Source organism: Triturus cristatus, chromosome 5_2 (genome assembly GCF_964204655.1).
Source record: "Triturus cristatus chromosome 5_2, aTriCri1.1, whole genome shotgun sequence".
Classification (NCBI taxonomy): domain Eukaryota; kingdom Metazoa; phylum Chordata; class Amphibia; order Caudata; family Salamandridae; genus Triturus; species Triturus cristatus.
The window spans coordinates 1,042,713,366-1,042,739,248 of record NC_140588.1 but is presented as its reverse complement, the minus strand read 5'-3'; the positions used below and the strand labels follow the sequence as shown (position 1 = coordinate 1,042,739,248).

Sequence of the window (25,883 nt, the reverse complement as noted above, 5' to 3'; positions counted from 1 at the left end):
AGTCAATGACCTTGAGGCAACACCAGTGAATTAAAGATTAAGTTGACATTGAGGAATCAGAGAGGAAACCTTGAGCCTCAAGGCAATGCAAATGATTCATAAGTGGACCAGTCGCTTGAGGCTAAACTATTGACTGAGAGGGGAAGCCAGCGACTCAGGCAAAACTAATGAATCCGAGACTAACACAGGCAATAAAACTAAATCGGATTCAAACAAATAAACTGGAAGGAAATATAATAAATTAGGCATGAAACCAGTGACCGTAGGAAATACAAATCAAATAGAGGGGGAACCAATAGCATTGAGGGGACTCACTGATTCAGGGGTGAAAAGAGTAACCAAGAGAAGATGCCAATGAAGCAGAAGTGAAACTGCTAGCATTGAAGTGAACTTATTGAATCAGTTGTGAAATTCTAGATGCTAAGGCAATACCAATGTACCAGAGGTGGGACATCTGATGAAATCTGTGATCTTGAAGCTATATCAATAAAGTAAGTAGTGAAAAGAGTAAGTAAACTTCACGTAATGGTGCAGATTCACAAGAGAAACTAGTGACCTACAGGAGGAGAACCAGAGACTTGGGTGGGCGGGCGAGTACCAGTAATCTAGAAATAAAACAACTATACATGAAATCAGCCATCTAGAAATTAATCTATAAACGCAAAAGTGAAATGTTCTATAGGTTGGGCCAAACTACATCCAGTAAGCCCTAGATTTCATATAAGAACTAAAGGCACATTTTTAAACATTATATAATTCTAATAAGGATTCTATCTAATCCTGTCAAAAGAGACTCTCGCATCACCCCTTGATGCTAATACTTCTAAATGTACGTGACTGAATCATACAGTATACTTATCGACAATAGTCCCCTGTATGCCAACTAGGTTCACACTTTCTGAATACATACATATATGTATATATATGGTGGCATTGCATTTAATAAACTAAAATAGCACCAAGGAATGGGTGTGCGTCTCCTGCTTGGAAGTTTTGTGTAACCAGAAGCTTTCAGAGAAAGTTGGAGCTTTACCTTATATATATATATATATATATATATATATATATATATACACATATACATATATTACCTACTGGCGGTTGCCAGTAGGTAGTTATAGTTAGTATATATATATACACACGCACACAATACATCATAAACAAGATATGATGTGAACTTTACATAGAATTGGGTCACTTCACATCCACTTAGAGGGTGTGTAACCCACTCTGTGGTCTGGTGTGATTGCCTCGCTATGAGTAGTGCTCTAATGGAAGCGATGTACGTCCACATTGCTGGGCACAGTCAGACTTCTGCTTAGAGCTCTGACAGCATCAGCTTGCTCCACCATTACACCCACCTGGTCGAGACACTGGCTGCGGATGTACCGCATGGCCTGCTGGATGCTCTGCGGTAAAGGCTGCCCGGTCCTCTGCACATTGACGATTGGTGGAACTCCGAAAACGGTCTTCCCTGTGTAGTCAGGCACTTTGCTTCGCTTCATGAATTTGGGGACTGTCCTGTATTGGGGGTAGATAAATGGGAATGAAACACTTAATTTCAGACACATTCAAAAGGCTAATGAAACAATCTACTCTACTACTTGAGATAGACAATTCTACTTACATGAACAGCCATCATGTTTGTTTAAAATAAAAAAAGTGGGTGTTGACCACAGATATATCAAGAACCATTCTCTAAGACATTTCCTTAGCCTAGCGAAGTCCCCTACACCATGCTAGCTTTAAATTGATCTTATGTGTATTCGCTGACAATCAGCCTCCATGAGGCCGGTTAGACGGAGGTTCAGTCAGACGCGTCTGGCTCTATACCCCTACTGGTGGTTTCTGATGTGCCAGCCAGCAGATTAACGGGTGCATATAAAAAAACAATTTTATTGGCATCTTGAAAAATTTCATGGACCCACCGGTTGCACACAGTGAATAAGGAAAGCAAGTACTATCATTGAACAGTAATTAGTATAGAAATGTGGGCTATGGAAGGAAAGAAATCCATTTCTATATATATTTTGTATCAAACTAGAAAGCCAGTTCCTAATATTCTGAATAATAAACAGCTAGATGGGAACCTAAAGGGCCAGCAGCTGTATTACACCATGACCTGTCCTCCATGCCTCTCCAAGCACTCCCTACTGTAAGAATTTAAATATTCCTGAAGGTGGGAAATATTGTCCCAAACATTTACATGTTTGGGACAATTGTCATGCAAAAAGAATATTTCACACATTCCCCTGTCCACAAAAGTATGTTTATAAATATCCAGCATACATTTCTACACTTTTAATAACCGGCTTCATTTTAAAAAGCTTTGAACAAATAATGCCACATTTTTAAAAACTCCATAACTAAATAAAAAGATAAACCCAACAGTTTAAAAATGCCTTTAAATGTGTAAATTTTAATCGACATTTACTTCTTATTTTACATAATTAGATTTTTTCACTTTCCAACAGATAAATGCTTAGTTATGGAACTTGCAAACAAAGATTTAAGCATTTATTTTTTAAATCAATCTCAGCTTTTATAAATACCATAGATACCTGTTTTAATGGTTTAACTATCAAACTTTTGTAACTTTTCAACTATGTCTTCAAAACATGCAGCACTGCGGGTTCCCTATATTCGCAGGTGAAACATCTGAATGTAGACAATGAGGCTGCAATGCCTCCCTTTACTAGAATCCTCCCTGTCCCCAACCCTCAAGACCTGCAGTCCGCATCCAAAGAGTAAATATCGTGGTTCGACACAGCAGTATATCATCGACCTAAGTATTTCTGTATCTGTGTGGCTGCGTGTCAATGAACTATCCATCTAGTTGGTCCACATATGACGTTGGTCATAACTTTATCTAGGATCTCTGCTGAACAGCTCCTACATGCCTTGAATATTGTTCCATAAACAATAAGACATTTGCAGAGACTCTATGCTGCGCTTGCGACCAATTACTAAGCACGCTTGTACTTACAGTTTCAATGTTCCCATTAAAGTACGTTCCTACAAGTCGCAGTATTCTTTGTGGTGTAAACTACAATAATTCTCTGGGATTAGTCTTTAAAGTGTTTATGGGCAAAGGGTTCACCTCTTCCGATCCCGCTCTGTCCCCCTGTCCTTCATTTTCATAGTATCATCACCGCCATCGGGCTTGCAGTAGGAAACAGATAACGGTTTTGTGTTTCTGTCGCAAAACTAGACAGGAATATGTGTGAAACAAATGGGTCAGCTGCAGATGCAAATCCTACAGCAGTGCTATCCTTTTTCAGAGTTGGTGAACAGACATCCCTGTTGAGCCAATCAATGGCTACCATCACTTCTGGTTGAATACTGGCATACCTATAAAACTAGATCGAGGGCAGTTGTTTCTTCTATACTAATATTTCTTGGGCAGATCTGTTCTTTATGTCTGTGTTAGTTGTTGATGCCACAGTCCGTTGCCTATTTCTGGCTCCCAATATACCAGTCCTTCTTTACTGTCTACGAGTTATATAACACTGTTTCAAAGGAGTGTCTATTTGGCCAAACATAAAGGACAAACGTATGGCCATATTTATCATGTAGTTGCGTCGCTTTTGCACCACGCAATGGGGTAAAAGTGTGACGCACCTACTAATTGCACGAAAAGCCACCTTGCGTGGCCTTGAGCAGCTTGATAAATCCAGAGTAACGCAAAGCAGCGCAAATCGCTGCACTGCCATACTCTTCCCCACTGAGGCGTTCCATGGGTGAAGCGTGGGTGTTCCCATGCATCCACCAATGGATCTTGACACATTCTCAGATTTGCCGAAAGTAGGCGATCTGGAACTGCACCAAAACTGTTACGCCTCCCCAAATGATGCGTAACAAGCAGAAATATGTTCATTTCTCTTTGTATTTTCCTTTCTCTGTGTGCTGCATAATGCCGCACACAAAGAAAGAGGAAAATGCCTCAGGGGTTTGCTTTTGTGTAAGAAGGGGCCCATTCCAGCACAAAAACAATCCAGCTGTCAATGCAGTCACCCTTGCACCATGGTGCATGAGTGCTTGCGTTGGCGCTAGGCAGCACATTGTGCGTCAGGGCTGGGAAAATGCAGGAACGCACAGTATTAGGAAAGTATAGTTGTAGTGTGGTTTGGGTGTCATGCTATACCATTCGGTAAGTGGTGATCAGCAAACAAGGGGTGAGACTAGTGATAGCAACTCAGCCCAGCTTGGGTAGATGACCGACATTCAGTTTCGGATTTACTCCCTCATTTCACTATGGACTTTGAGGCATAGGAAAAGTTTTAAGGAATTTAGTTACCTTCTGGCACACTTTGCAAGTCTGTAATTGTTTAATTGTTGTAAGTTTGTTGTCATTTTTTTGTTTAAAAAGGTAAATAGATTTGTTTTCAATGTCTACGCACTTGACCCCTTGGAGCACACAGGAATAGCACCAAGAGCAGTTTCGGGACGAAAGAGCTAATATCCCAAGGTTTGCCCTAAAAATGCAGTGCAGTGAGGTTTATGGGACAATTCTCTGTTTACTTAAAACCCAGAGAGAACAAGATTCCAATTAGAGTGTTGCGTGTACTGGCAATTTGATGATTATGGAGAGTTATTCATGTTTTGGAATAGGTATTTTCAGACACTTTCCTCCTCTCAACTACCCCTCCATCATTGTGATGACCCCAGCAGTCCCAGCCTTGGTCAAACTTCGATCGGACACTCACCACACCCAGCCGTTCTTGTTTGGGACAGAGTATTTCTCCATGATGGCCGTCAGGCGCAGCAGCGAGAACTTCTGAAGCAGGTTTAGCTGGGCCGCCGACTGGCGGTTGATCTCCAAGGAGGCGGAGTTTAAGCTTGGCCGATGCGAGTTTTGGAAGCTGTGCCAGCGCCATCCCCTGCCGGAGGAGAAACGAGACAAAAATAGACATGTTGACAGATAAGAACCATTGTACTAGTACGGGCAGCCCCATCATGTAGCCAGATAGTATTTGGCCATCTTTCACATTGCTTTCCATAACGAAGATAATGACATGTAAAGGTCCCGCCCCACTGACTAGGTACAGGGCTGTGATTGGTCACTGGAATGAATGCTGACATCAAGAATGCCAACACTGTGTGTGGTGTTCTGTATCTGAGCTGGGGTTGATGCTCCACACCTGCGAGGAGTGGGTGATGATCTCTCTAATCAGTGTGTGTTATATCTCTCTGATGGAGAAATCTGTGATTTGTCTAGTCAGTTTTGACGAGTGATAAAGTAGCATAGAAGTTTAAACTCAGCTGTAAAGCACATGTAACATACAGGTCAAAAATTTGTATTTTATGTAAATAGCTCAGTGAGGTACTACTTTTGTCACAGAGATTCTTTTGTTACTTGGAGTTCATAAGTCACCGTCCTAATATAGCACAATGAGGCATGAACCTGCAACAAAGCGCTCCATGCATTTTGCAAGCCTCGGTTTAGAACCTTATTGTTTCCTCCTCCATTTTTTTTTAGTATAAGATTATTATTTTTAAAGGTTCCTTTGAGTAGTAACACAATTGTTTTAATATGACACCCCTCACCCCCACACACAATTTTGGTACATTTCAAATGTTGAGGTTACGGGGTGGAATTTCTAACACTTCGCTCCAGGTTGGCATTACAAAAATGCTTGACATCCTGCACACACCCCTGCACTATGGTGTGCAGTGGTGCAAGGCAGGCTAACATGCACTAGAGGACAGAGCAACACCACCATATTTTACTAGCTATGGTGCAGCGCTGCAACTTTGGTTACTACACGCTGTGAAAAAGGAGTCCGTCTGTAGCTTTGTTTCTTGAGACGAAGCACCCTTAACACATAATACCTACAAGCATGGGTGACGTTCCACCTACATCTTGTAATCATTATACATTAATTTACACTCTTGTTTGACTCATTGTCTTGGTATGTTTGTGAAGCACATTTTTATCCAATTTTTTTTTTCCAGACATAAATGATGTATTAGCTAAGCGAGCTGTTGGTTATGGTTTGCTGAAATAGCAGGCTTATGTTTATGTTGGTGACTGGCTCATATTTGGAGCAGCACATTCCACGGTTATCTCTTTATTCTCCATATTAATTCACATGTCAGCACCCCTCTGCCTGCCATAGTCGTCATCACATTCTTTCTGTGGCAGCTGGTCCGAACCTCTGATGAGGTTAAATTCACAAGCAAAATCACTGGGTCTGTTAACACAGAAGGTGTCTAACGTACTCATCTAACGTATCACAATTGTAGGTTTTCCATAATTTAATGTCTTTATATAGATGAATTGGTCATCGTATGTGCCTCTGTACATTTGCAATAATGAAGTCATTAAAATTCCATTTTCAGTCTGTTCATTTCATAGAATCTGGCATTAAGGCTTAGTAGACATATACATTTATAGGAGTGGGGGGGGGGGGGGTGCAACTTAAATTAACACAATCTCTCTCACTTCTCATAAGGAGGTTTCATTTTTGAAGACGCCCAGGGGCCCGGATAGTTGAGCACCCAATAAAGTAATCGGCCAGACTGGGGATTATTGGAACGACTGCGCTTGGAAACTACAAGTACCATAATTCCTTGGCCCGCACCAGGTGTGACCTTATGGGGATTCTAGGCGGCTTCCTAAAGGTGACCAAAGCTGAAGTACCAGATTATAATTATGGTCCCGGTGTAGAGAAGGTTGTAGTGAAACGTGCAAGAACGTTCTGGATTATACGCCCAAACCACCAGCATTTGGACTGCAATATTTTTTTTACCTCAAACCTCAGCGCGCAAAGCCCCCGCAACTTGTAATTTCAGGCTGCTTTTTCGCAAACATCAAAACTACTTTATGGCAATATTCCACATCATATCTTCTCACCAATACCCAGGGCATCTATTCAAAATAAGTTGCATACAGCACAAATATATGCACACAGCGCTGCACTAAAGCCGCAGTGACTCCAAATCGAACAGCCGCACCAAGCAGGGCAATGGCCAACCATGCACCCCAGCGGGACAAGTAAATGGCAAAGCACAAGCGTCCTTACACATAAGTACATCTCCTCTAAGGCAGACCCTTTAGAGTTCTGGCCGGTCACTCTTCAGTGTAGGCCATCAACAAACAATAACCAACAGCCACTGCCCAATAGGAAGCACCCTCAGCACGAAACGCAACCAATCCAAGGTCCACAGACATCTACCACTGCTCAGTGGTAACCCCAGTCCCAGACAGCGCATCGAGAAAGCGCCGCACATCCATACAAGTGGTAGAAATGAGCAATACAAATCAGTGGCGCAGAAACAGTGCAGGCACTGAAGATGGCCTCACCATCTCCTGTTGGATGGCAAGCAAAGCCAGAATTGGTGTGCACTGGGCCCCTCAGATCCTTGGGCTCTGGTGCCACTGCACCAACTGCACTAATGAAAGCTACACCCCGGATATAAATGCTTGTAACAAAATTCAACATCACAGACAATGAGACTTCTACAGGGCTCCCCCCAGCATCCAGCACTAGTTTAACCGCACAATCTGCAATGGGCACCAACACAAGACAGGTACCCACCTCCGCCGTCGCGTCAGGGAAGCTCCAACGCCCGAATCACTCCTCTCCCTTAGTTCATTGTCCTCTGTGTCATTTAAGGAGTTGCCTGTGCTTTCGAAGTCACTGGCGGAGGTGCACAAGTCAGACATGGACTGTTCTTCGAAGTTCACATGATTGGAGGCGAAGGTGGCCTCTTCTTCAAAGTCCTCTTCGGGGTCCTGGTCTTCACACAGAGCTTTGGACCAGGTCTCCACCTTCTGCTGTACGCTGTGGACATGCTGGAGAATGGCGTCGAGATGCTCAAAGTCCACGCTCTTATTCACGTCAAACGGGTCAGCGGTGGCATCGAAGGAGGTGGGCACATTGTCATAAATACTGGTCCTGCTCCCTGAGGAGCTGCAGGAGCTGAGCCCTTTCCGGTATTCGAAGCACTGCGAATCTATACTACTGCATTCGGAAGCTTCCAAGGATTTACTTTCGGATATCCAAGTACTCAAGTGCTCCCGGGCCGCCGGGCACATGCTTCCAATGGAGAGAGATCTGGGGAAGGTTCCTGGCTTGTGATCACTAGGAATGTAAATAAGGCTGTTTGGGGGGCAGCTGGGTCGACGACAAGATTCCGCCTGCCACCTGGCTGCCTTGCCATAAGCACCATGTTCACCCACATGTCCATTACATGCTATCCCATCCCCTGGCTTTATTCTACCCAAGGACTTGGACTTCATCTTTGTGCTGTACTCTGGATAAAGAAAATGTTTATTGCCATTGGCCAATAAAAGTCCTCTCTTGTGATCGTTTTGTGACTGCCATGTAGAGCTATCATGTGTTTTGGTACAGCCCAGGCCTGGTGGGGATGGTGGTTCACCGCTGACCTTTTTAGACTTGTCTTTCTTCTTCCTTCCACTCAACCTTGACATTGACCTGCGCAAGCTAGACTTCTTTAGCTTTGCGCCACATTCAGGTTGAGGTAAATAGGCAATGGATTGGTCACTTAAGCTTTTCTGGGCTGGCGTGATTGTCGGAAATTCATTGTGGCTCGGCTCATCCGGCGGGGTGATCACGATGGCCAAGGTGCTGCTCTGAGCGCTGGCCGAGCTGGTGTTACTGTGCAAGGAGGATGCCTCCAGGTCCAGGCTGAGATCGGTGAGGATGCTGTCTCGGCTTGAGGTGTTTTTAATTCTTCGGTTTAAGATCTCGGGGCTGTGACCAAGGAGGTCAGCAGAGCCCAACCTGGACCACCGCCTGCTGTCCGGCTGGAAGGCCCAGCGGTCACTGATGGCGCACAGGTCCTCGTCCCCAGAATCATCATTCTAAAATAGAGAAAAAGGAGAAAGACGGGTAAGTGACAGCGCAACAACTGGTGGATCCATGAAGCAAAGCTTGGCCTCCAGACCTGTTGTTCTCCAAAGCCACCTTCCTAGTTGCAAAATACTCTAGTACAAATACAGTTTGTGCAAGGTAGCCGCCATGATCTTGCACCTCATTATTATTTTTGGGGTGAATAGTGGAGAATACGGTGTGAGAATGTGTTTCAACACATTTCTCCAGTCGCTACAATGTTATTTTTGCACAGTTACAACATCAACGCAGTACAGTGATCACTATTATGACATAAGAGAAGCACTTTCAGGACATCACAGTAAGCACAGTCCTTTGGACACCAAAACTACCTTGTTGATTGCATAGTACTCCCACATCATGACACCCTGCTAGCATAAATGTGCCCCCAGAGGAGCTGACGAGCATGTTAACAAAGCACATTAACTCGCACAGATGCTCACTCAGAACAAAGACCCGCATTTCAGCATAAACAAAGATCTACATTTAAGCATTTACAAAGACCTGCATTTCAGCATAAACAAAGGCCAGCATGTCAGCATTCTACAAACCAGCCACACACTTAAGCCTTGAACCCCCAAAACATTTCTAACTTTTATGCACACTCATCTGTCTTGCAATTGTGAACATTACAAGAGGCAAAACGTGCTTTAGGCCAAAATGTCAAAGGTTACGAGTGGATGTATAGCTGCAGGTGTGCGCTTTATGGGTGGTCTGTATGACTAGTAGTGTGTCGGTGAGCTGCTTACGACAGACCACCACTCCACATGCCCAAGGGGAGCATGCACCTACAGCAGACTGGCCAGGCACCGGTGAAGGTGCAAGGCTTAGAAAGAGACCGTCCTTCAAGTGTTTGCTTATTACAGAGTATTGAGGCTGGAACAAAGAGCTAATGCCTGGGGTGGGGAAAGTGAGAGGCACAGGTGCAGAACCATGTTCGGAGAAGAAACGCGTGAGCATATACTGAGGGGTCTGGTAGGAGTACTGCCTTACCGCCATTAGTGTCCCTTGACACAAAGCAGCAGGTGAGTTCTCAGGTAGTCCGTTCCACGGTTAAACGGAGAGCTAGCATCAAGCCTTCGGGGAGCAGATATCCAGCCCTGCACACCTTATCTGATGCTCAAACTGTAGGTTCAGGAAGCATGACTTTAGGCACCTGATAAACACAGAGAGAGGAACCCTCTAGAAAGATAGTCAGGGATGGACTATAGGCGATCAGACCCCCTGAGCACCCTGCCAGCCCATTATAAAAAGCCTTCATGCAATGCACAAAAGATGTGGTGCAACACTGATTCTACCTCCTTCAGAGGCGTGAAATGATTTACAGGGCCTTTAATGGTTGCGTAGGGGCCTTTGTGGCTCCCTGCTCTTAGCCGATGGCGGAGAACCTTCTCAAGCCTACGTCTCTGAGGAGCCGCAAACATCTTCACTGGTCCCCATGGTCTGAGATGATGTGACAGAGCCCGCTCTGGTCCCCTCGCTGATAGCATCTGGGAGTGGACCTTATCTGATCTCCCAAGAGCTGAGTGGCAATGAAAGGGCTGCTGTGAGCTGCTGTGAGCATCTGTGAGCCCGTGCCTACGTGACAATAAGAGAGAAGTCTCCGATCCCCCGGCTAGGAATGGCTTTGAGAGTACCTGGCATACCTGAGTTTTCTGGCTGCGTGTGGTACTTGCATGCTAGAAAATGTGTTCGGCATTTACCCTTAGATGCCACGGTTCTGATAGTGTACTGCATTGGGGTAATGTACAGGAAGTCTCCATCCTCTGACATCAATAGAGAGATTAGAGCAGGCAGCACCCTCATGTATGTAGCCTTCTCACACCGCCCTCTTCCCTCAAAGCTCCTGAACCTGGGGCCTGGCTGCAGCGACGCATTGCCTGCCGACAGCACCCCCGGATAAGGGCACTAGGTTAGGGCCCTCACATATCTGGTGCTTTGCTGCAGTTTTAAGTTGTTCTTAGAGTTTCTCTTTGCTCAAGTGGGTGTTATTTCTGATATTTATAGGTTTTCCTCGTCTTCATAGCTTGATGAGAGTACTATAAGCCAGAGGTAAAAGATGACAGACCACACAATCAGTAACTTATTTGTGTTTTTGATAAATAACAAAAAATTTCTACAATGGGAATGGAATTTTATCGTACTGTACATTTCTATGAAAAATAGTACCAGGATGAGTTTGACGAGCAATGCAATTGGTCTCACGTTTGTGAAAGTTAGAGCTCTTGGCGTTGAAAATGACAATATTTTGTACTTCAGTTTTTTTATTTGAGTAATCATATTTGCATAGCGCTATTGCATTTGTATGAGCTCGCGGCGCTGGAGAACCAGAAAATGGGCTTTAGATTATGAAGGAGGGGAAAGAAGTTGTTCCCTGAATGTAGGTAATGCAAGGATACAAGTCATTCAATCAGAATACTATAGAGAAGAAATGCTACTGAGCCAGGTCAGTGAGTGACGCGGAGACCTGTGACAGTAACTCGAAAAGCGAGGAAGGTTCAAGGATGTGCAGTGGGAAGCAACACACAAGGTAGAGGGAGGGTGCAAGAAAACAAATGCAGTCTCATGGAGTGCGAAAAGAAAGAAAGTAGTTCCCTCAATGTAAGCAGTGGAAAGATACGAGTCGTCCAATCAGAACATGCAAAGAAGATATTTGCTCCAGAAGAGTACAAACACAGAACAGGTAAGACAACTACTGCATATTGTATCTGGGAAATGCAATAGAAAAGAAAGCCATCCAAACAAGAGCATGGGGCTGACCCAAAGCCTGCGGTGTGCATATGTTTTAATGTGTTGGAGACAATAGGCTGTTGCTTCTGCAATACACAAGCACCCACAAAATCTGTTGTCTCCACAACTACTTTCCATACTTCAGCTGAGGGCATATTCTCTATCCAATATTTGCTTTTGCTGGACAGATCACAACTTTTATGACCTGGTGCCCACACCGTGCCCGCAGTGAAGCCGCCCCCTATGCCGTGCCTACCTGCTTATGCTGAAAGTGGACTTCCAGCTTCATGGAGGCGCAGGAGTTGAGGGTCATCAGCCTCCTGGAAGAGAAGCGGAGAAAGGTTAGAGCTGGAACAAGTATCTACAGGGGGCAATCACATTACAAACTCTTTGCAGGAAAAACAAAGTCAAACGGGTACACCATGTTTTGTTACTCAGCATAGCGATTGCTATGGTGTTACAACACAGCCTTCTGGGGGTGCGCTGCCACTTGGTTGTGTGCTAACCTGTATGCCATGGATTTGTTTTGTGAAGTGTAGCTTCTGTGTAGCGCTGCACCTCCTACCAGCTCGTTGTGTATGTCTGCCTTTCTGTATGCCTGAGTGTGACTGTGTCACTGCATCTTCCCATGTCTCCAAGTGTCCCACCATCACACTGTGTGTCACTGAGTTCATCTCTCGGAGTGCTTCCTCAATACCTGTTCGCCCTGTGTCATCACATGTTGCAGACATCCTGTGTATACCTTAGCTGATGTATTTGAGTGTACCAATGCATTCCTATGTTGATGAGTGAACCAGTGTCTACGTTCACCCAAGATCCGTGTCTCCCCGTTTCTCCTTATGTCTGAGCCTCCTGATCCCTGCCCATGTTCTGGTCCCCAAAGTTCCCACGAGTCCAGTGCTTAATTTGTAAAAATATAAAGTACCAGGGGCGAAGGTTTTGCACCCACAATTCCTACCACTACTGCCAAGTGCTAATGTCAACATTGCTTATTAATCATAATCACACCAGAACAAGTGTGATATTTTGGACAGATCCAGGTCACCTCAAGATTTAGGGAAGGCCTGAAGTTCTGGTTCTGTGTGTGTTTTAGTATATTGAATTGTTAAACATTCTGGCCGGCATTGCTCATACATAGGCAGAGAGTATCATCTTGTGGTATAGTCTCATAAGTGCTGGTGTTTAAAAATAAGTACCAGAGCTGAGCACAGGCAAACACAGGCACAAATTAAGGACTGCTTAAGTATTTTTTCCGGCACCTCCAACTGTCTGATCCCTGTAGTATCTAAATGGCCAATGTTCCCGGTGTCTTTGTTTCCTGCATGTCTTCCTGTATCTCACAGTGGTTGGCCCTATCCTGTATCTTCCTTTGACTGTGTCTCCCCATGTCTGTTTCTACCCCTTGTCTTCCTCTAGCTGTCTCGCTAGTGTCTTCATGTATCTACTTGTGACTGTGTCTTCCCATGTCGGTCTCTCCACAGTGTCTTCCTGTGTAGACTTGTGGTGGTGTCTGTCTTCCCAGGCCAGCCCCTCCACAGTCTGTTCCTGTGACTGTTTCCCTTTGTTTATGTCTTCCGAGTGTCTTCCTGTGTGTACTTGTAACTGCATTTCCCCATGCCTGTGTCTTCCAAGTGTCTTTCTGTGTATACATGGGACAAGTGTCTCCCAATGTGTATGTCTTCCTATGCATACTGGTGACAGTGTCTCCCTATGTCAGTCTCTCCCCAGTGTCTTCCTGTGACTGTGTCTCTTTGTTTGTCATCAATGTTTCTTCCTGTGTGTACTTGTAACTGTGTCTCCCCATGCCTGTGTCTTCCAGGTGTCTTCCTGTGTATATTTGTGAAGGGGTACCCCCATGCTGGTCTCTCTCCAGTGTGTTCCTGTGAATGTCTCTTTGTTTATATCTTCCGAGTGTCTTCCTGTGTGTTCCTGTTACTGCATCTCCACATGTCTGGCTTCCCAGTGCCTTTCTGTGTATACTTGTGATGCTGTCTGTCTCTCAATGTCAGTCTCTTCCCAGTGTCTTCCTATGACTTGCTCCCTTTCTTTACGTCTTTCCAGTGTCTTCCAGTGAGTACTTGCAATGTTTTCTCCCCAAATCGGGCTCTCCCCAGTGCCTTCCTGTGAGTGTCTCCCTTTGTTCGTGTCGCCCTGTGTGTACTTGCAGGGCACGCAGCGTTACCCCCTTCTGCATGCTCCTTAGGGCAGAACACAATTCATTCTTTCTGTCACAGGGTGGCAGGGGAAGCATGTACAATTTGCACGATGTTTGCTGCACGCATGGTTATGGTTGAGGGAAACGTAGACATAATCCCACTACAGCAATCCCCTCCATACCACACAATTCCACAACTAACAATTCTAATCTAATCCACTGCACACTGCATACATGTACTCCACTTCAAACCAAAACATGTGTGAAAGACAGTCATTTATAAGGCAAATAGCTCTAACTCACGCAAATGCGAGACTTATTGGCATTGCCAATGCTTGTTTTCTTTTCTTCTCCACATGAAACGAGTCTGCTTGTGAAGTCACCTCATCCACATCCCATGACAATGTGTTTGCCCGGGGGTGTTTCAAACCTAACTGCACACTTCAGCATTGCTCAAACTAAAGTTTTGTGCACCAACTAGGCCGGGAATCGTTTGAAGGTTCATGAACACCTACACAGATACAATCTTATAGCGGTCGAGCTTTGTAAATTAACCGCTGCCCCCATCCCCGACCCCCACAAGGGAACATACATGTTCTTGAACACCACCCTCCATGGAAGCCAGTGTAAACCCCGCCATTCGAACAGATCTTTTGCAGTAATTAGGTGGAAACTCTGGTACTGGAACTAATGAGGTAAAACCTGTGTCCAGTGTTAACGTGTCAAAATGACAAAGTAATACCATCAGAAAATGTGCCGCACTACACCACATAATTTGCCTACCCATACTGCATAATTTGGTCTTTCCTTGTTGTAAAATGCCAGTGTCCATGATTATCAGGGCCAGCTTTATGGAGGTGCGACCGGTGCAGCCGCACCTGGTGCTGACCTCTGGGGAGCTGCGTGTAGAAATAACTTATGCATTTACATTTACCTGCTGCAGAGTCAGCAGTTTTCAGGCAACAGTTAAAATGCAAAAATGACTCTGCTGAATAATGTTCCTGCTGGAGAGAGATCAGAGTTTTGTCTAGTGGAAGTTTTGACTCATCATGAGGTAGCGCAGAAGGTTAATATGCCTGCTGCAAGGAACTGTACCATGCAGATCACAGAATTATATTTTATGTGGATAGCTCAGTAGGTTACTGCTTTTATCCTACACATGCTTTTGTTACTTGCAGTTCATAAAATACAATCCTAATGTAGCACAGTACCCTATGAACAGTCATCAAAGGGCTGCGTGCAAACAGTATGGCATAGGTTAAACCGTTATGTTTTTTCCAGACTCTTTCTTTATCTTTTAATGTTGCTAAAAAGGGTTTGTGGTTAGAAATACATTCTTATTAGTAAAGCCAGCCACTGTGTGATACGTTTTAAATCCTGGGTTTGTACTTCTCCAGACTAAACACTCTTAAAATGTATTGCCTGCTAGAACAGATGACACATGATTCCTACACTTTGTAACCCTTATTGTCTTATGTGACATTTTCTAAAGACTGATTTACACATGTATGAATCTTTGTCTCTGTGTAATGCGTGTGAGATGTAAAATGCTCCGACACCCTACATGGGTATGAGTAACGCTATTAAACAAATGAAATGCATGCGAGAGAGACACTATGGAGAGATGGGGACACTGTTGCAGGGTGGACGTGAGGGAATCCATGGCGAAGGAGGTCATGGGATGAGCCAAAAAGGATTCTTGTGCCGGGCGCCAGCAGCACTAAAGCCAGCCCTAATGATAATACTACAGAGTCCAACATTGTCTCCCCGACAAGTCCTTTAAAAGCATTTCTCTTACTTACTCTCTTTAGAGCCACCACGTTTCTACGCGGGATCTCCAGCAGCCGGCATGAGGGCGCAAATCTATTACATCAGAAAATCACCATGTGCGAGGAGGGAGCGGGGGCTTGGAGGCGGCCATGCTTAATGTTGAGCAAAGCTTAAGACACTACTATACGCTCCCCCTAGTCCCTCCACTTTAAAGAAATTCAATAAAAACAAAATGTTGTTAGCCTGCCGTTGACGTCCTGGGGATACTGTGTGAAGGGGCTGGAGTTGTGTGTCATATGGTGGGTGGCACCATGTCAGGTCTGAGACATATGTAAGTATATATAGAGAGATAGAGATATATACACATATACATAGAACATCATATTCAAACAATCACTGCTTTGAAGTGAAAGGTATTTAGACATATCAATGTGTGTGGCAGTGCCTTGTTTTTTTCGTCGAAGCCTACCACATAGCACAGCTCTCTGGTTGCTAAAGATATCTCGGGGACTTTCTCAAATTTGACCTAGGAATGCATTCTTCCTATTGCTTACCATTGGCTTTGTGTTTTGTAACTCACAGTTGCTTGCTTTATATTTGCTGGCTATATTTGTTTTAGGCTGTCCAGCATGTCTTTGTCCCTCCCGTGGAGCTGGGCCTGTTTACCACCTCTCTGATCTCTGACTTGTTCCTTGTATTCTTCCATGAGTACTCTCTTTCTGTAAAGAGGTCTTTAACTTTTGGTGTTGTCACATTTGCTGTGCATTTAAAGCCAGAGGTAAAATGCAGGCTGTGTCTTCAATGGAAGCTGGTTCTTTACTGTTCTTTCTCGGACTTCAAAATGAGGGGATTTATCTGACAATCTGGGGGTGTGAAAGGAAAGGCTTTTTCCTAGCACACAACAAAACTGAAATGTGTAAGTGAACTGTGCAAATATTTTAGAATATATCAGAATTAGAAAAGCACAAATGAAGCACATTTGTTTGTACTTCTGAAGTGTGTTGGAATTAAACATTTTAATATGACCTAACCAAATCAATACACTTCGTGATACCATTTCTACACATTATCATTTGTGTGCTGTATAATTTTATCAGTAAAAACCGTAGGTCTATGCAAATGTAATGGTCATTTCAATTAAAAAAGTGATGTCTGTATCACAGTACGCTACCACATCATGCATACTACCCTCTATGCCACTCCACTCCACACTATGTCACTTCACTCACTGACTATGTATTCCACTCTACGCTATGCCACTCCATTCTGCATCACTCCACTCTGACACTCTACACCACTTCCTTTTACGCCACTTAAATTTAGGCCACTCTACTCCAATCTATGCCACTCCACTCTACTCAATGACACACTACTCCCCTCTACTCCTCTCTACGCCACTCCACGCCCTTCCACTCTACGCCCTTCCTCTCTACTCCATGCTACACCACTCCATTCTACTCCACTCCACAAAACTTTGCTCGATGATACTCTGCTCTACGACACTCCATGACACTCTACAAGACCCTACAAGACTCCACTCTTCTACACCACTAACATTTAGCCCTGCTGAACAGCAGCCACACTGTTGTACAACCTGGCTAGAACACATTGACAAAGCCATACCTGTTGCATACACAAGACCTATTGGCTTTGTCAACGCTGGTTTCTGTGGTGCCACTAACCACACGCAGCATACAACAGCTCTAGTGGTGGAGCCATGGAGGCCCTGGATAAATGGAGCTGGGGACAGGCCATAGACTCACCCTCCCCCTCCCCCCCCAAAGGCACAAGTAAACCTACGTACTCCAATGGAGAAGATTTTAGTATCCTACAATGGCCGGCACCGCATTAGTGATGAGAAACTGCTGCCAATAGATCGTCCAATCATAACAGACTCAGTGTGAAGGCAGCCGCCCAGCCAGTGTCTTAATAGCATGCCGAGGACGAGTGATTAAATATCTTTGGCATTTGGCTTAGGCTGGATTAGCAGGATTAATTTGGCGTTCCCATGCATATCAGTTTTTAATAACGTTACTCCCTGGGAAGCAACACTGGAGCAATGAGGCCGGGTGTAGTGGGGCAGATGGAACCGATGCATTCACCCCTGCTATTTGAATCAAGTGGAACTGTCCACAGACACGTGAATAATGGGTATTATTAGTACCACTGCATTAGAAGCCATTTCATTAGTCCTGCTAGGATGGAAGACTGAGTCAGCTCTCCTGGAATAAGAGTCGGTGACTGGCACACACCGGGGCAACCCTGTGTTATTGACTATGGGACATGGTGTGTCGCAGCGGGTATCACACATATTGGCGGCCATCTTAGAGTGGCAGCAAAAATCGTTTAATGCAGTTAAAGTTGCCTGGGGGATCTCACATCATGGTAAGGTGACAGAGGGCCCCGTTAACACTAGATGGTGCGACCGCGTGCTCCGTGTGTGGTATGCTATGCTAGCAGATACAGAAGAGAAGAAGGGTGTGGGAGATACAAGTATGAAGCAACAGTGAGACTATGAAGGTCAGATCCCTAGTTTTGAGCAACATTTGCCCCTTATTTACTGTACCTGTGTTTGATGACAACTGACCCATATGCTACTATGGCTATATCTGTGATACGTCATTGCCAAAGCCCCATACATTACTGTGCCTGTCACTGTGTTTGAAGAGCATTCACCCATATGTTACCTTGCCTATCCCTATGTTTAAAGAGCATTCACCCATATGTTACCTTGCCTATCCGTATGTTTAAAGAGCATTCACCCATATGTTACCTTGCCTGTCCCTATGTATTTTATTTATTTTAAAAGTTTTATATAGCGCAAACTAGACCCTGATGTATAGCGAGCATTTGCCCATATGCTGCCTTGCTTACCTCTATATCGAGAGAGCTTGCACATATGTTGCCTTGGCTGTCCCTATGTTGAGAGAGCATTCATTCATATGATGCATTGGCTGTCTCTATGTTGAGAGAGCCTTCGCCCATATGTTGCCTTGGCTGTCTCTATGTTGAGAGAGCCTTTGCCCATTTGTTGCCTTGGCTGCCTCCATGTTGAGAGAGCCTTGGCCCATATGTTGCCTTGGCTGTCCCTATCGTGAGAGATCCTTGGCAGATATGTTGCCTTGGCTGTCTCTATGTTGAGAGAGCCTTGGCAGATATGTTGCCTTGGCTGTCTCTATGTTGAGAGAGCCTTGGCAGATATGTTGCCTTGGCTGTCCCTATGTTGAGAGAGCCTTGGCCCATATGTTGCCTTGGCTGTCCCTATGTTGAGAGAGCCTTGGCCCATATGTTGCCTTGGCTGTCTCTATGTTGAGAGGGCATTCACCCACATGTTGCCTTGGCTGTCCCTATGTCAAGAGAGCCTTTGTCCATATGTTGCCTTGACTGTCTCTATGTTGAGAGAGCCTTCACCCATATGTTGCCTTCACTGTCTCTATGTTGAAAGAGCATTCGCCCATATGTTACCTTGACTGTCCCTATGTTAAGAGAGCCTTGGCCCATATGTTGCCTTGGCTGTCTCTATGTTGAGAGGGCATTCACCCATATGTTGCCTTGGCTGTCCCTATGTCAAGAGAGCCTTTGTCCATATGTTGCCTTGACTGTCTCTATGTTGAGAGAGCCTTCGCCCATATGTTGCCTTGACTGTCTCTATGTTGAGAGCGCCTTCACCCATATGCTGCCTTGACTGTCTCTATGTTGAGAGAGCCTTGGCAGATATGTTGCCTTGGCTGTCCCTATGTTGAGAGAGCCTTGGCCCATATGCTGCATTGGCTGTCCCTATGTTGAGAGAGCATGCACCCATATGTTGCCTTAACAGTCTCGATGTTGAGAGAGCATTCACCCATATGTTGCATTCACTGTCTCTATGTTGAAAGAGCCTTCGCCCATATGTTACCTTGACTGTCCCTATGTTGAGTGCCTTGGCCCATATGTTGCCTTGGCTGTCTCTATGTTGAGAGGGCATTCACCCATATGTTGCCTTGGCTGTCCCCATGTCAAGAGAGCCTTTGTCCATATGTTGCCTTGACTGTCTCTATGTTGAGAGCGCCTTGGCCCATATGTTGCCTTGGCTGTCTCTATGTTGAGAGCGCCTTCACCCATATGCTGCCTTGACTGTCTCTATGTTGAGAGAGCCTTGGCAGATATGTTGCCTTGGCTGTCCCTATGTTGAGAGATCCTTGGCAGATATGCTGCCTTGGCTGTCCCTATGTTGAGAGAGCCTTCACCCATATGCTGCCTTGGCTGTCCCTATGTTGAGAGAGCCTTGGCAGATATGTTGCCTTGGCGGTCTCTATGTTGAGAGAGCCTTGGCAGATATGTTGCCTTGGCTGTCTCTATGTTGAGAGAGCCTTGGCCCATATGCTGCCTTGGCTGTCCCTATGTTGAGAGAGCCTTGGCCCATATATTGCCTTGGCTGTCTCTATGTTGAGAGAGCCTTGGCAGATATGTTGCCTTGGCTGTCTCTATGTTGAGAGAGCCTTGGCAGATATGTTGCCTTGGCTGTCCCTATGTTGAGAGAGCCTTGGCCCATATGTTGCCTTGGCTGTCCCTATGTTGAGAGAGCCTTGGCCCATATGTTGCCTTGGCTGTCTCTATGTTGAGAGGGCATTCACCCACATGTTGCCTTGGCTGTCCCTATGTCAAGAGAGCCTTTGTTCATATGTTGCCTTGACTGTCTCTATGTTGAGAGAGCCTTCACCCATATGTTGCCTTGACTGTCTCTATGTTGAGAGGGCCTTCACCCATATGCTGCCTTGACTGTCTCTATGTTGAGAGCGCCTTGGCCCATATGTTGCCTTGGCTGTCTCTATGTTGAGAGAGCCTTGGCAGATATGTTGCCTTGGCTGTCCCTATGTTGAGAGAGCCTTGGCAGATATGTTGCCTTGGCTGTCTCTATGTTGAGAGCGCCTTCACCCATATGCTGCCATGACTGTCTCTATGTTGAGAGAGCCTTGGCAGATATGTTGCCTTGGCTGTCCCTATGTTGAGAGAGCCTTGGCCCATATGTTGCATTGGCTGTCCCTATGTTGAGAGAGCATGCACCCATATGTTGCCTTAACCGTCTCGATGTTGAGAGAGCATTCACCCATATGTTGCCTTCACTGTCTCTATGTTGAAAGAGCCTTCGCCCATATGTTACCTTGACTGTCCCTATGTTGAGAGAGCCTTGGCCCATATGTTGCCTTGGCTGTCTCTATGTTGAGAGAGCCTTGGCAGATATGTTGCCTTGGCTGTCTCTATGTTGAGAGCGCCTTCACCCATATGCTGCCTTGACTGTCTCTATGTTGAGAGAGCCTTGGCAGATATGATGCCTTGGCTGTCCCTATGTTGAGAGATCCTTGGCAGATATGCTGCCTTGGCTGTCCCTATGTTGAGAGAGCCTTCACCCATATGCTGCCTTGGCTGTCCCTATGTTGAGAGAGCCTTGGCAGATATGTTGCCTTGGCTGTCTCTATGTTGAGAGAGCCTTGGCCCATATGCTGCCTTGGCTGTCCCTATGTTGAGAGAGCCTTGGCCCATATATTGCCTTGGCTGTCTCTATGTTGAGAGAGCCTTGGCAGATATGTTGCCTTGGCTGTCTCTATGTTGAGAGAGCCTTGGCAGATATGTTGCCTTGGCTGTCCCTATGTTGAGAGAGCCTTGGCCCATATGTTGCCTTGGCTGTCTCTATGTTGAGAGAGCCTTGGCAGATATGTTGCCTTGGCTGTCCCTATGTTGAGAGAGCCTTGGCAGATATGTTGCCTTGGCTGTCTCTATGTTGAGAGAGCCTTGGCAGATATGTCGCCTTGGCTGTCTCTATGTTGAGAGAGCCTTGGCAGATATGTTGCCTTGGCTGTCTCTATGTTGTGAGAGCCTTGGCAGATATGTTGCCTCAGCTGTCTCTATGTTGTGAGATCCTTGGCAGATATGTTGCCTTTGCTGTCTCTATGTTGAGAGAGCCTTGGCAGATATGTTGCCTTGGCTGCCCCTATGTTGTGAGAGCCTTGGCCCATATGTTGCCTTGGCTGTCCCTATGTTGAGAGAGCCTTGGAAGATATGTTACCTTGACTGTCTCTATGTTGAGAGAGCCTTGGCCCATATGTTACCTTGACTGTCTCTATGTTGAGAGGTCCTTCACCCATATGTTGCCTTGGCTGTCTCTATGTTGAGAGGCCCTTCACCCATATGTTGCCTTGACTGTCTCTATGTTGAGAGGTCCTTCACCCATATGTTGCCTTGACTGTCCCAGTGTTGAGAGAGCCTTGGCAGATATGTCGCCTTGGCTGTCTCTATGTTGAGAGAGCCTTGGCAGATATGTTGCCTTGGCTGTCTCTATGTTGTGAGAGCCTTGGCAGATATGTTGCCTTGGCTGTCTCTATGTTGAGAGAGCCTTGGCAGATATGTTGCCTTGGCTGTCCCTATGTTGAGAGAGCCTTGGCCCATATGTTGCCTTGGCTGTCCCTATGTTGAGAGAGCCTTGGCCCATATGTTGCCTTGGCTGTCTCTATGTTGAGAGGGCATTCACCCACATGTTGCCTTGGCTGTCCCTATGTCAAGAGAGCCTTTGTCCATATGTTGCCTTGACTGTCTCTATGTTGAGAGAGCCTTCACCCATATGTTGCCTTGACTGTCTCTATGTTGAGAGGGCCTTCACCCATATGCTGCCTTGACTGTCTCTATGTTGAGAGCGCCTTGGCCCATATGTTGCCTTGGCTGTCTCTATGTTGAGAGAGCCTTGGCAGATATGTTGCCTTGGCTGTCCCTATGTTGAGAGAGCCTTGGCAGATATGTTGCCTTGGCTGTCTCTATGTTGAGAGCGCCTTCACCCATATGCTGCCATGACTGTCTCTATGTTGAGAGAGCCTTGGCAGATATGTTGCCTTGGCTGTCCCTATGTTGAGAGAGCCTTGGCCCATATGTTGCATTGGCTGTCCCTATGTTGAGAGAGCATGCACCCATATGTTGCCTTAACCGTCTCGATGTTGAGAGAGCATTCACCCATATGTTGCCTTCACTGTCTCTATGTTGAAAGAGCCTTCGCCCATATGTTACCTTGACTGTCCCTATGTTGAGAGAGCCTTGGCCCATATGTTGCCTTGGCTGTCTCTATGTTGAGAGAGCCTTGGCAGATATGTTGCCTTGGCTGTCTCTATGTTGAGAGCGCCTTCACCCATATGCTGCCTTGACTGTCTCTATGTTGAGAGAGCCTTGGCAGATATGATGCCTTGGCTGTCCCTATGTTGAGAGATCCTTGGCAGATATGCTGCCTTGGCTGTCCCTATGTTGAGAGAGCCTTCACCCATATGCTGCCTTGGCTGTCCCTATGTTGAGAGAGCCTTGGCAGATATGTTGCCTTGGCTGTCTCTATGTTGAGAGAGCCTTGGCCCATATGCTGCCTTGGCTGTCCCTATGTTGAGAGAGCCTTGGCCCATATATTGCCTTGGCTGTCTCTATGTTGAGAGAGCCTTGGCAGATATGTTGCCTTGGCTGTCTCTATGTTGAGAGAGCCTTGGCAGATATGTTGCCTTGGCTGTCCCTATGTTGAGAGAGCCTTGGCCCATATGTTGCCTTGGCTGTCTCTATGTTGAGAGAGCCTTGGCAGATATGTTGCCTTGGCTGTCCCTATGTTGAGAGAGCCTTGGCAGATATGTTGCCTTGGCTGTCTCTATGTTGAGAGAGCCTTGGCAGATATGTCGCCTTGGCTGTCTCTATGTTGAGAGAGCCTTGGCAGATATGTTGCCTTGGCTGTCTCTATGTTGTGAGAGCCTTGGCAGATATGTTGCCTCAGCTGTCTCTATGTTGTGAGATCCTTGGCAGATATGTTGCCTTTGCTGTCTCTATGTTGAGAGAGCCTTGGCAGATATGTTGCCTTGGCTGCCCCTATGTTGTGAGAGCCTTGGCCCATATGTTGCCTTGGCTGTCCCTATGTTGAGAGAGCCTTGGAAGATATGTTACCTTGACTGTCTCTATGTTGAGAGAGCCTTGGCCCATATGTTACCTTGACTGTCTCTATGTTGAGAGGTCCTTCACCCATATGTTGCCTTGGCTGTCTCTATGTTGAGAGGCCCTTCACCCATATGTTGCCTTGACTGTCTCTATGTTGAGAGGTCCTTCACCCATATGTTGCCTTGACTGTCCCAGTGTTGAGCCCTTGCCCATGAGTGCGCGGCAGCGCTGGAAGGTTTTGAACACAGGCTAGATTAAAACGTGAATCTCTGTTCTACTACAGGAGGGGGGGGGAGGGTGTAGTATCCGGCTGGATACGTTCTTGTGTTCCACCAAGGAGGTAACCCATACTATTCACCCACCCACCACAGGCGTCACCAGTCAGGTGACCCTGTCAATAAAAGGGGCCGGACGCACGTGCCCTGGGCCAGTTCCAGCACCCAAGTACACTGTGTCTGTGCTGTCATTGAAACATCATGCGGGCCTAAGGCCCAAGACACCACAGAGTGGAACCCAAGGATTAAACTCTGGGGAAATCACTGCAGCTTCGAGCAGCAACAAGGCTTGTTAGGTCTCGGGACCATCCGGTCGGCAGACCGGAAGTCCGGAGATTTAATGTCATTGAGAAGAGGGGCTTGCACCCGCCCCTCTTCGCTCCTGTTCTCCATTGGCTGGCCTCTTAAATGCTGGCCAGCCACTGGAGAAGAGGTCCAGTCACTCCGTTGAAGCCCCGTCTTTTTCGGATCGGGGGGCGTGTTTTTTGCGAGAAGTCTCAGGGAGGAGACAACAGCAAAACACGCCCCCAGATCCGAAAATGAGGCTCCCTTTCTCCGAGGCATTTTCGCTGTGCCTCGGAGAAAGGCGGTGGTGTCCCGGCGTTGCTCCCTCACCTGATCTCCTTCGTACTACCACGCTGGCTCCTGCGTGGTGTCTCCGGTCTTGCTGTTTCGCCGGAAGTAGATCTCGCCCGCCGTCCCGTGTTCTGTTCAGCCTCTTCCAGAGTATCATTCCTCGCACCTCCTTACATCGCTCCCCGCGGAACCTTAGAGAGCCGCTGCGGCCGGCAATAGGTTGAACGAGCAAGGTTTAAACTTTTAGGGGTACTGGATTACTGTTTTAGCACTGACAGACCATACATGTATACTCTATGCAACGCCCACTTGGAAAGCGTCGCCAGAGAACAGCATCTCATTCTGCCTTTAGACTACTGCAAATGCTACCGGGCACCGAAGTGGAAACGCTCTTGAGAGCTCGTGCATATATGTTTCAATGTCGTTTGATATAACGTGTTATGTTTCAGTGCCGTTTGTTATATAACATGGTGTGTTCAGTGCCGTTTGTTATAACGTGACGTGTTTCAGTGCCGCTTGTTATACCGTGACGTGTTTCAGTGTCGTTTGTTATAACGTGATGTGTTTCAGTGCCGTTTGTTATAGCGTGATGTGGTTCAGTGTCGTTTGTTATAGCGTGACGTGTTTCAGTGTCGTCTGTTATAACTTGACGTGTTTCAGTGTCGTTTGTTATAACGTGATGTGTTTTAGTGTCGTTTGTTATAACGTGATGTTTCAGTGTCGTTTGTTATAACTTGATGCCCTTCTAAGCACTGAAGACGAGTGCGGACTGTTGTCCCGCATACACTGTCTAACTCTAAACCATATCTCTTAGTAAGTCAGGCTTGCTCATAGCAAACTCTTTATAATTAGACCCCAAGTGTTATTAAACAATAAAAGTGTTCGTGTCCATTTCCATCCATTCGTTCTGTTGTGGTCATTGGTGGCTATATCTGGCCTCTCCCTTACTAAATGATGTTGTATCCCGAGGAAATGATTGACACTGGCTGGCCCTCCCTCCCGCCCCTCTAACTTGGAAAACCAGATATGCGCACTTCCTGTGACTCTGCCCAAAGGCCAAATCATTTGTCATAGCCGTGTTTCTCTTTAACTCGCTGCTGTACTCCGCACCCAGTGCTTTCCCCTCCGGTGCGGGCATCTGTGCTCCCCTCTAAATTGGAGAATCTAATTTCGCCTCCTGTCGGACGCATATCTAGATGTCAATTACATGCAGCCTCCCCAGTCTCATTAGCTTCTCATCGAACGGCCTCTCCAGAGACGTGCTGCAAACAATGTTATTTCCGCCTCAAGACCCCGCGTCCCATTTCCAAAGACTAAAAGCCTATTTACAAGCAACGAGATAATTTCCCACAATTTCCAACTACTGATTTTAAGCACAAGCATGCTTTCATCAACGGAGGGAAACCCTTGTGCCTGTCAAAAAGGCCAAGTTTCGCGTAATGTCTAGATAGAGCAAAACACTGCACTTCAGGGACTTCGATGAGGTATTTTTCTTTAAGTGGTCGCTATTTCATCTTCAACTGATTGAAATCTTTGTAGACCCAAGAAGCTTTTTTTTCTCCTAAACATTCACGACCGGTGAAGAGAGGTAAC

The 25,883-nt window shown here is 46.0% G+C and overlaps 1 protein-coding gene across 3 annotated transcripts in view; it reads right to left on the bottom strand.

The window, feature by feature from the left end:
- The window catches only part of STARD8 (StAR related lipid transfer domain containing 8), a 644,863-nt gene that overhangs the window by 13,579 nt on the left and 605,401 nt on the right, over nucleotides 1-25,883 (bottom strand). For all 3 annotated transcript variants that reach the window (XM_085608321.1, XM_085608323.1, XM_085608324.1), the window contains 4 exons: nucleotides 11,845-11,908; nucleotides 7,542-8,830; nucleotides 4,707-4,880; nucleotides 1,362-1,521 (listed from right to left, as the gene is read on the bottom strand). In XM_085608321.1, the coding sequence (XP_085464447.1) occupies nucleotides 1,362-1,521; nucleotides 4,707-4,880; nucleotides 7,542-8,830; nucleotides 11,845-11,908 (1,687 nt within the window). The remainder of the gene's footprint in view (nucleotides 1-1,361; nucleotides 1,522-4,706; nucleotides 4,881-7,541; nucleotides 8,831-11,844; nucleotides 11,909-25,883) is intronic.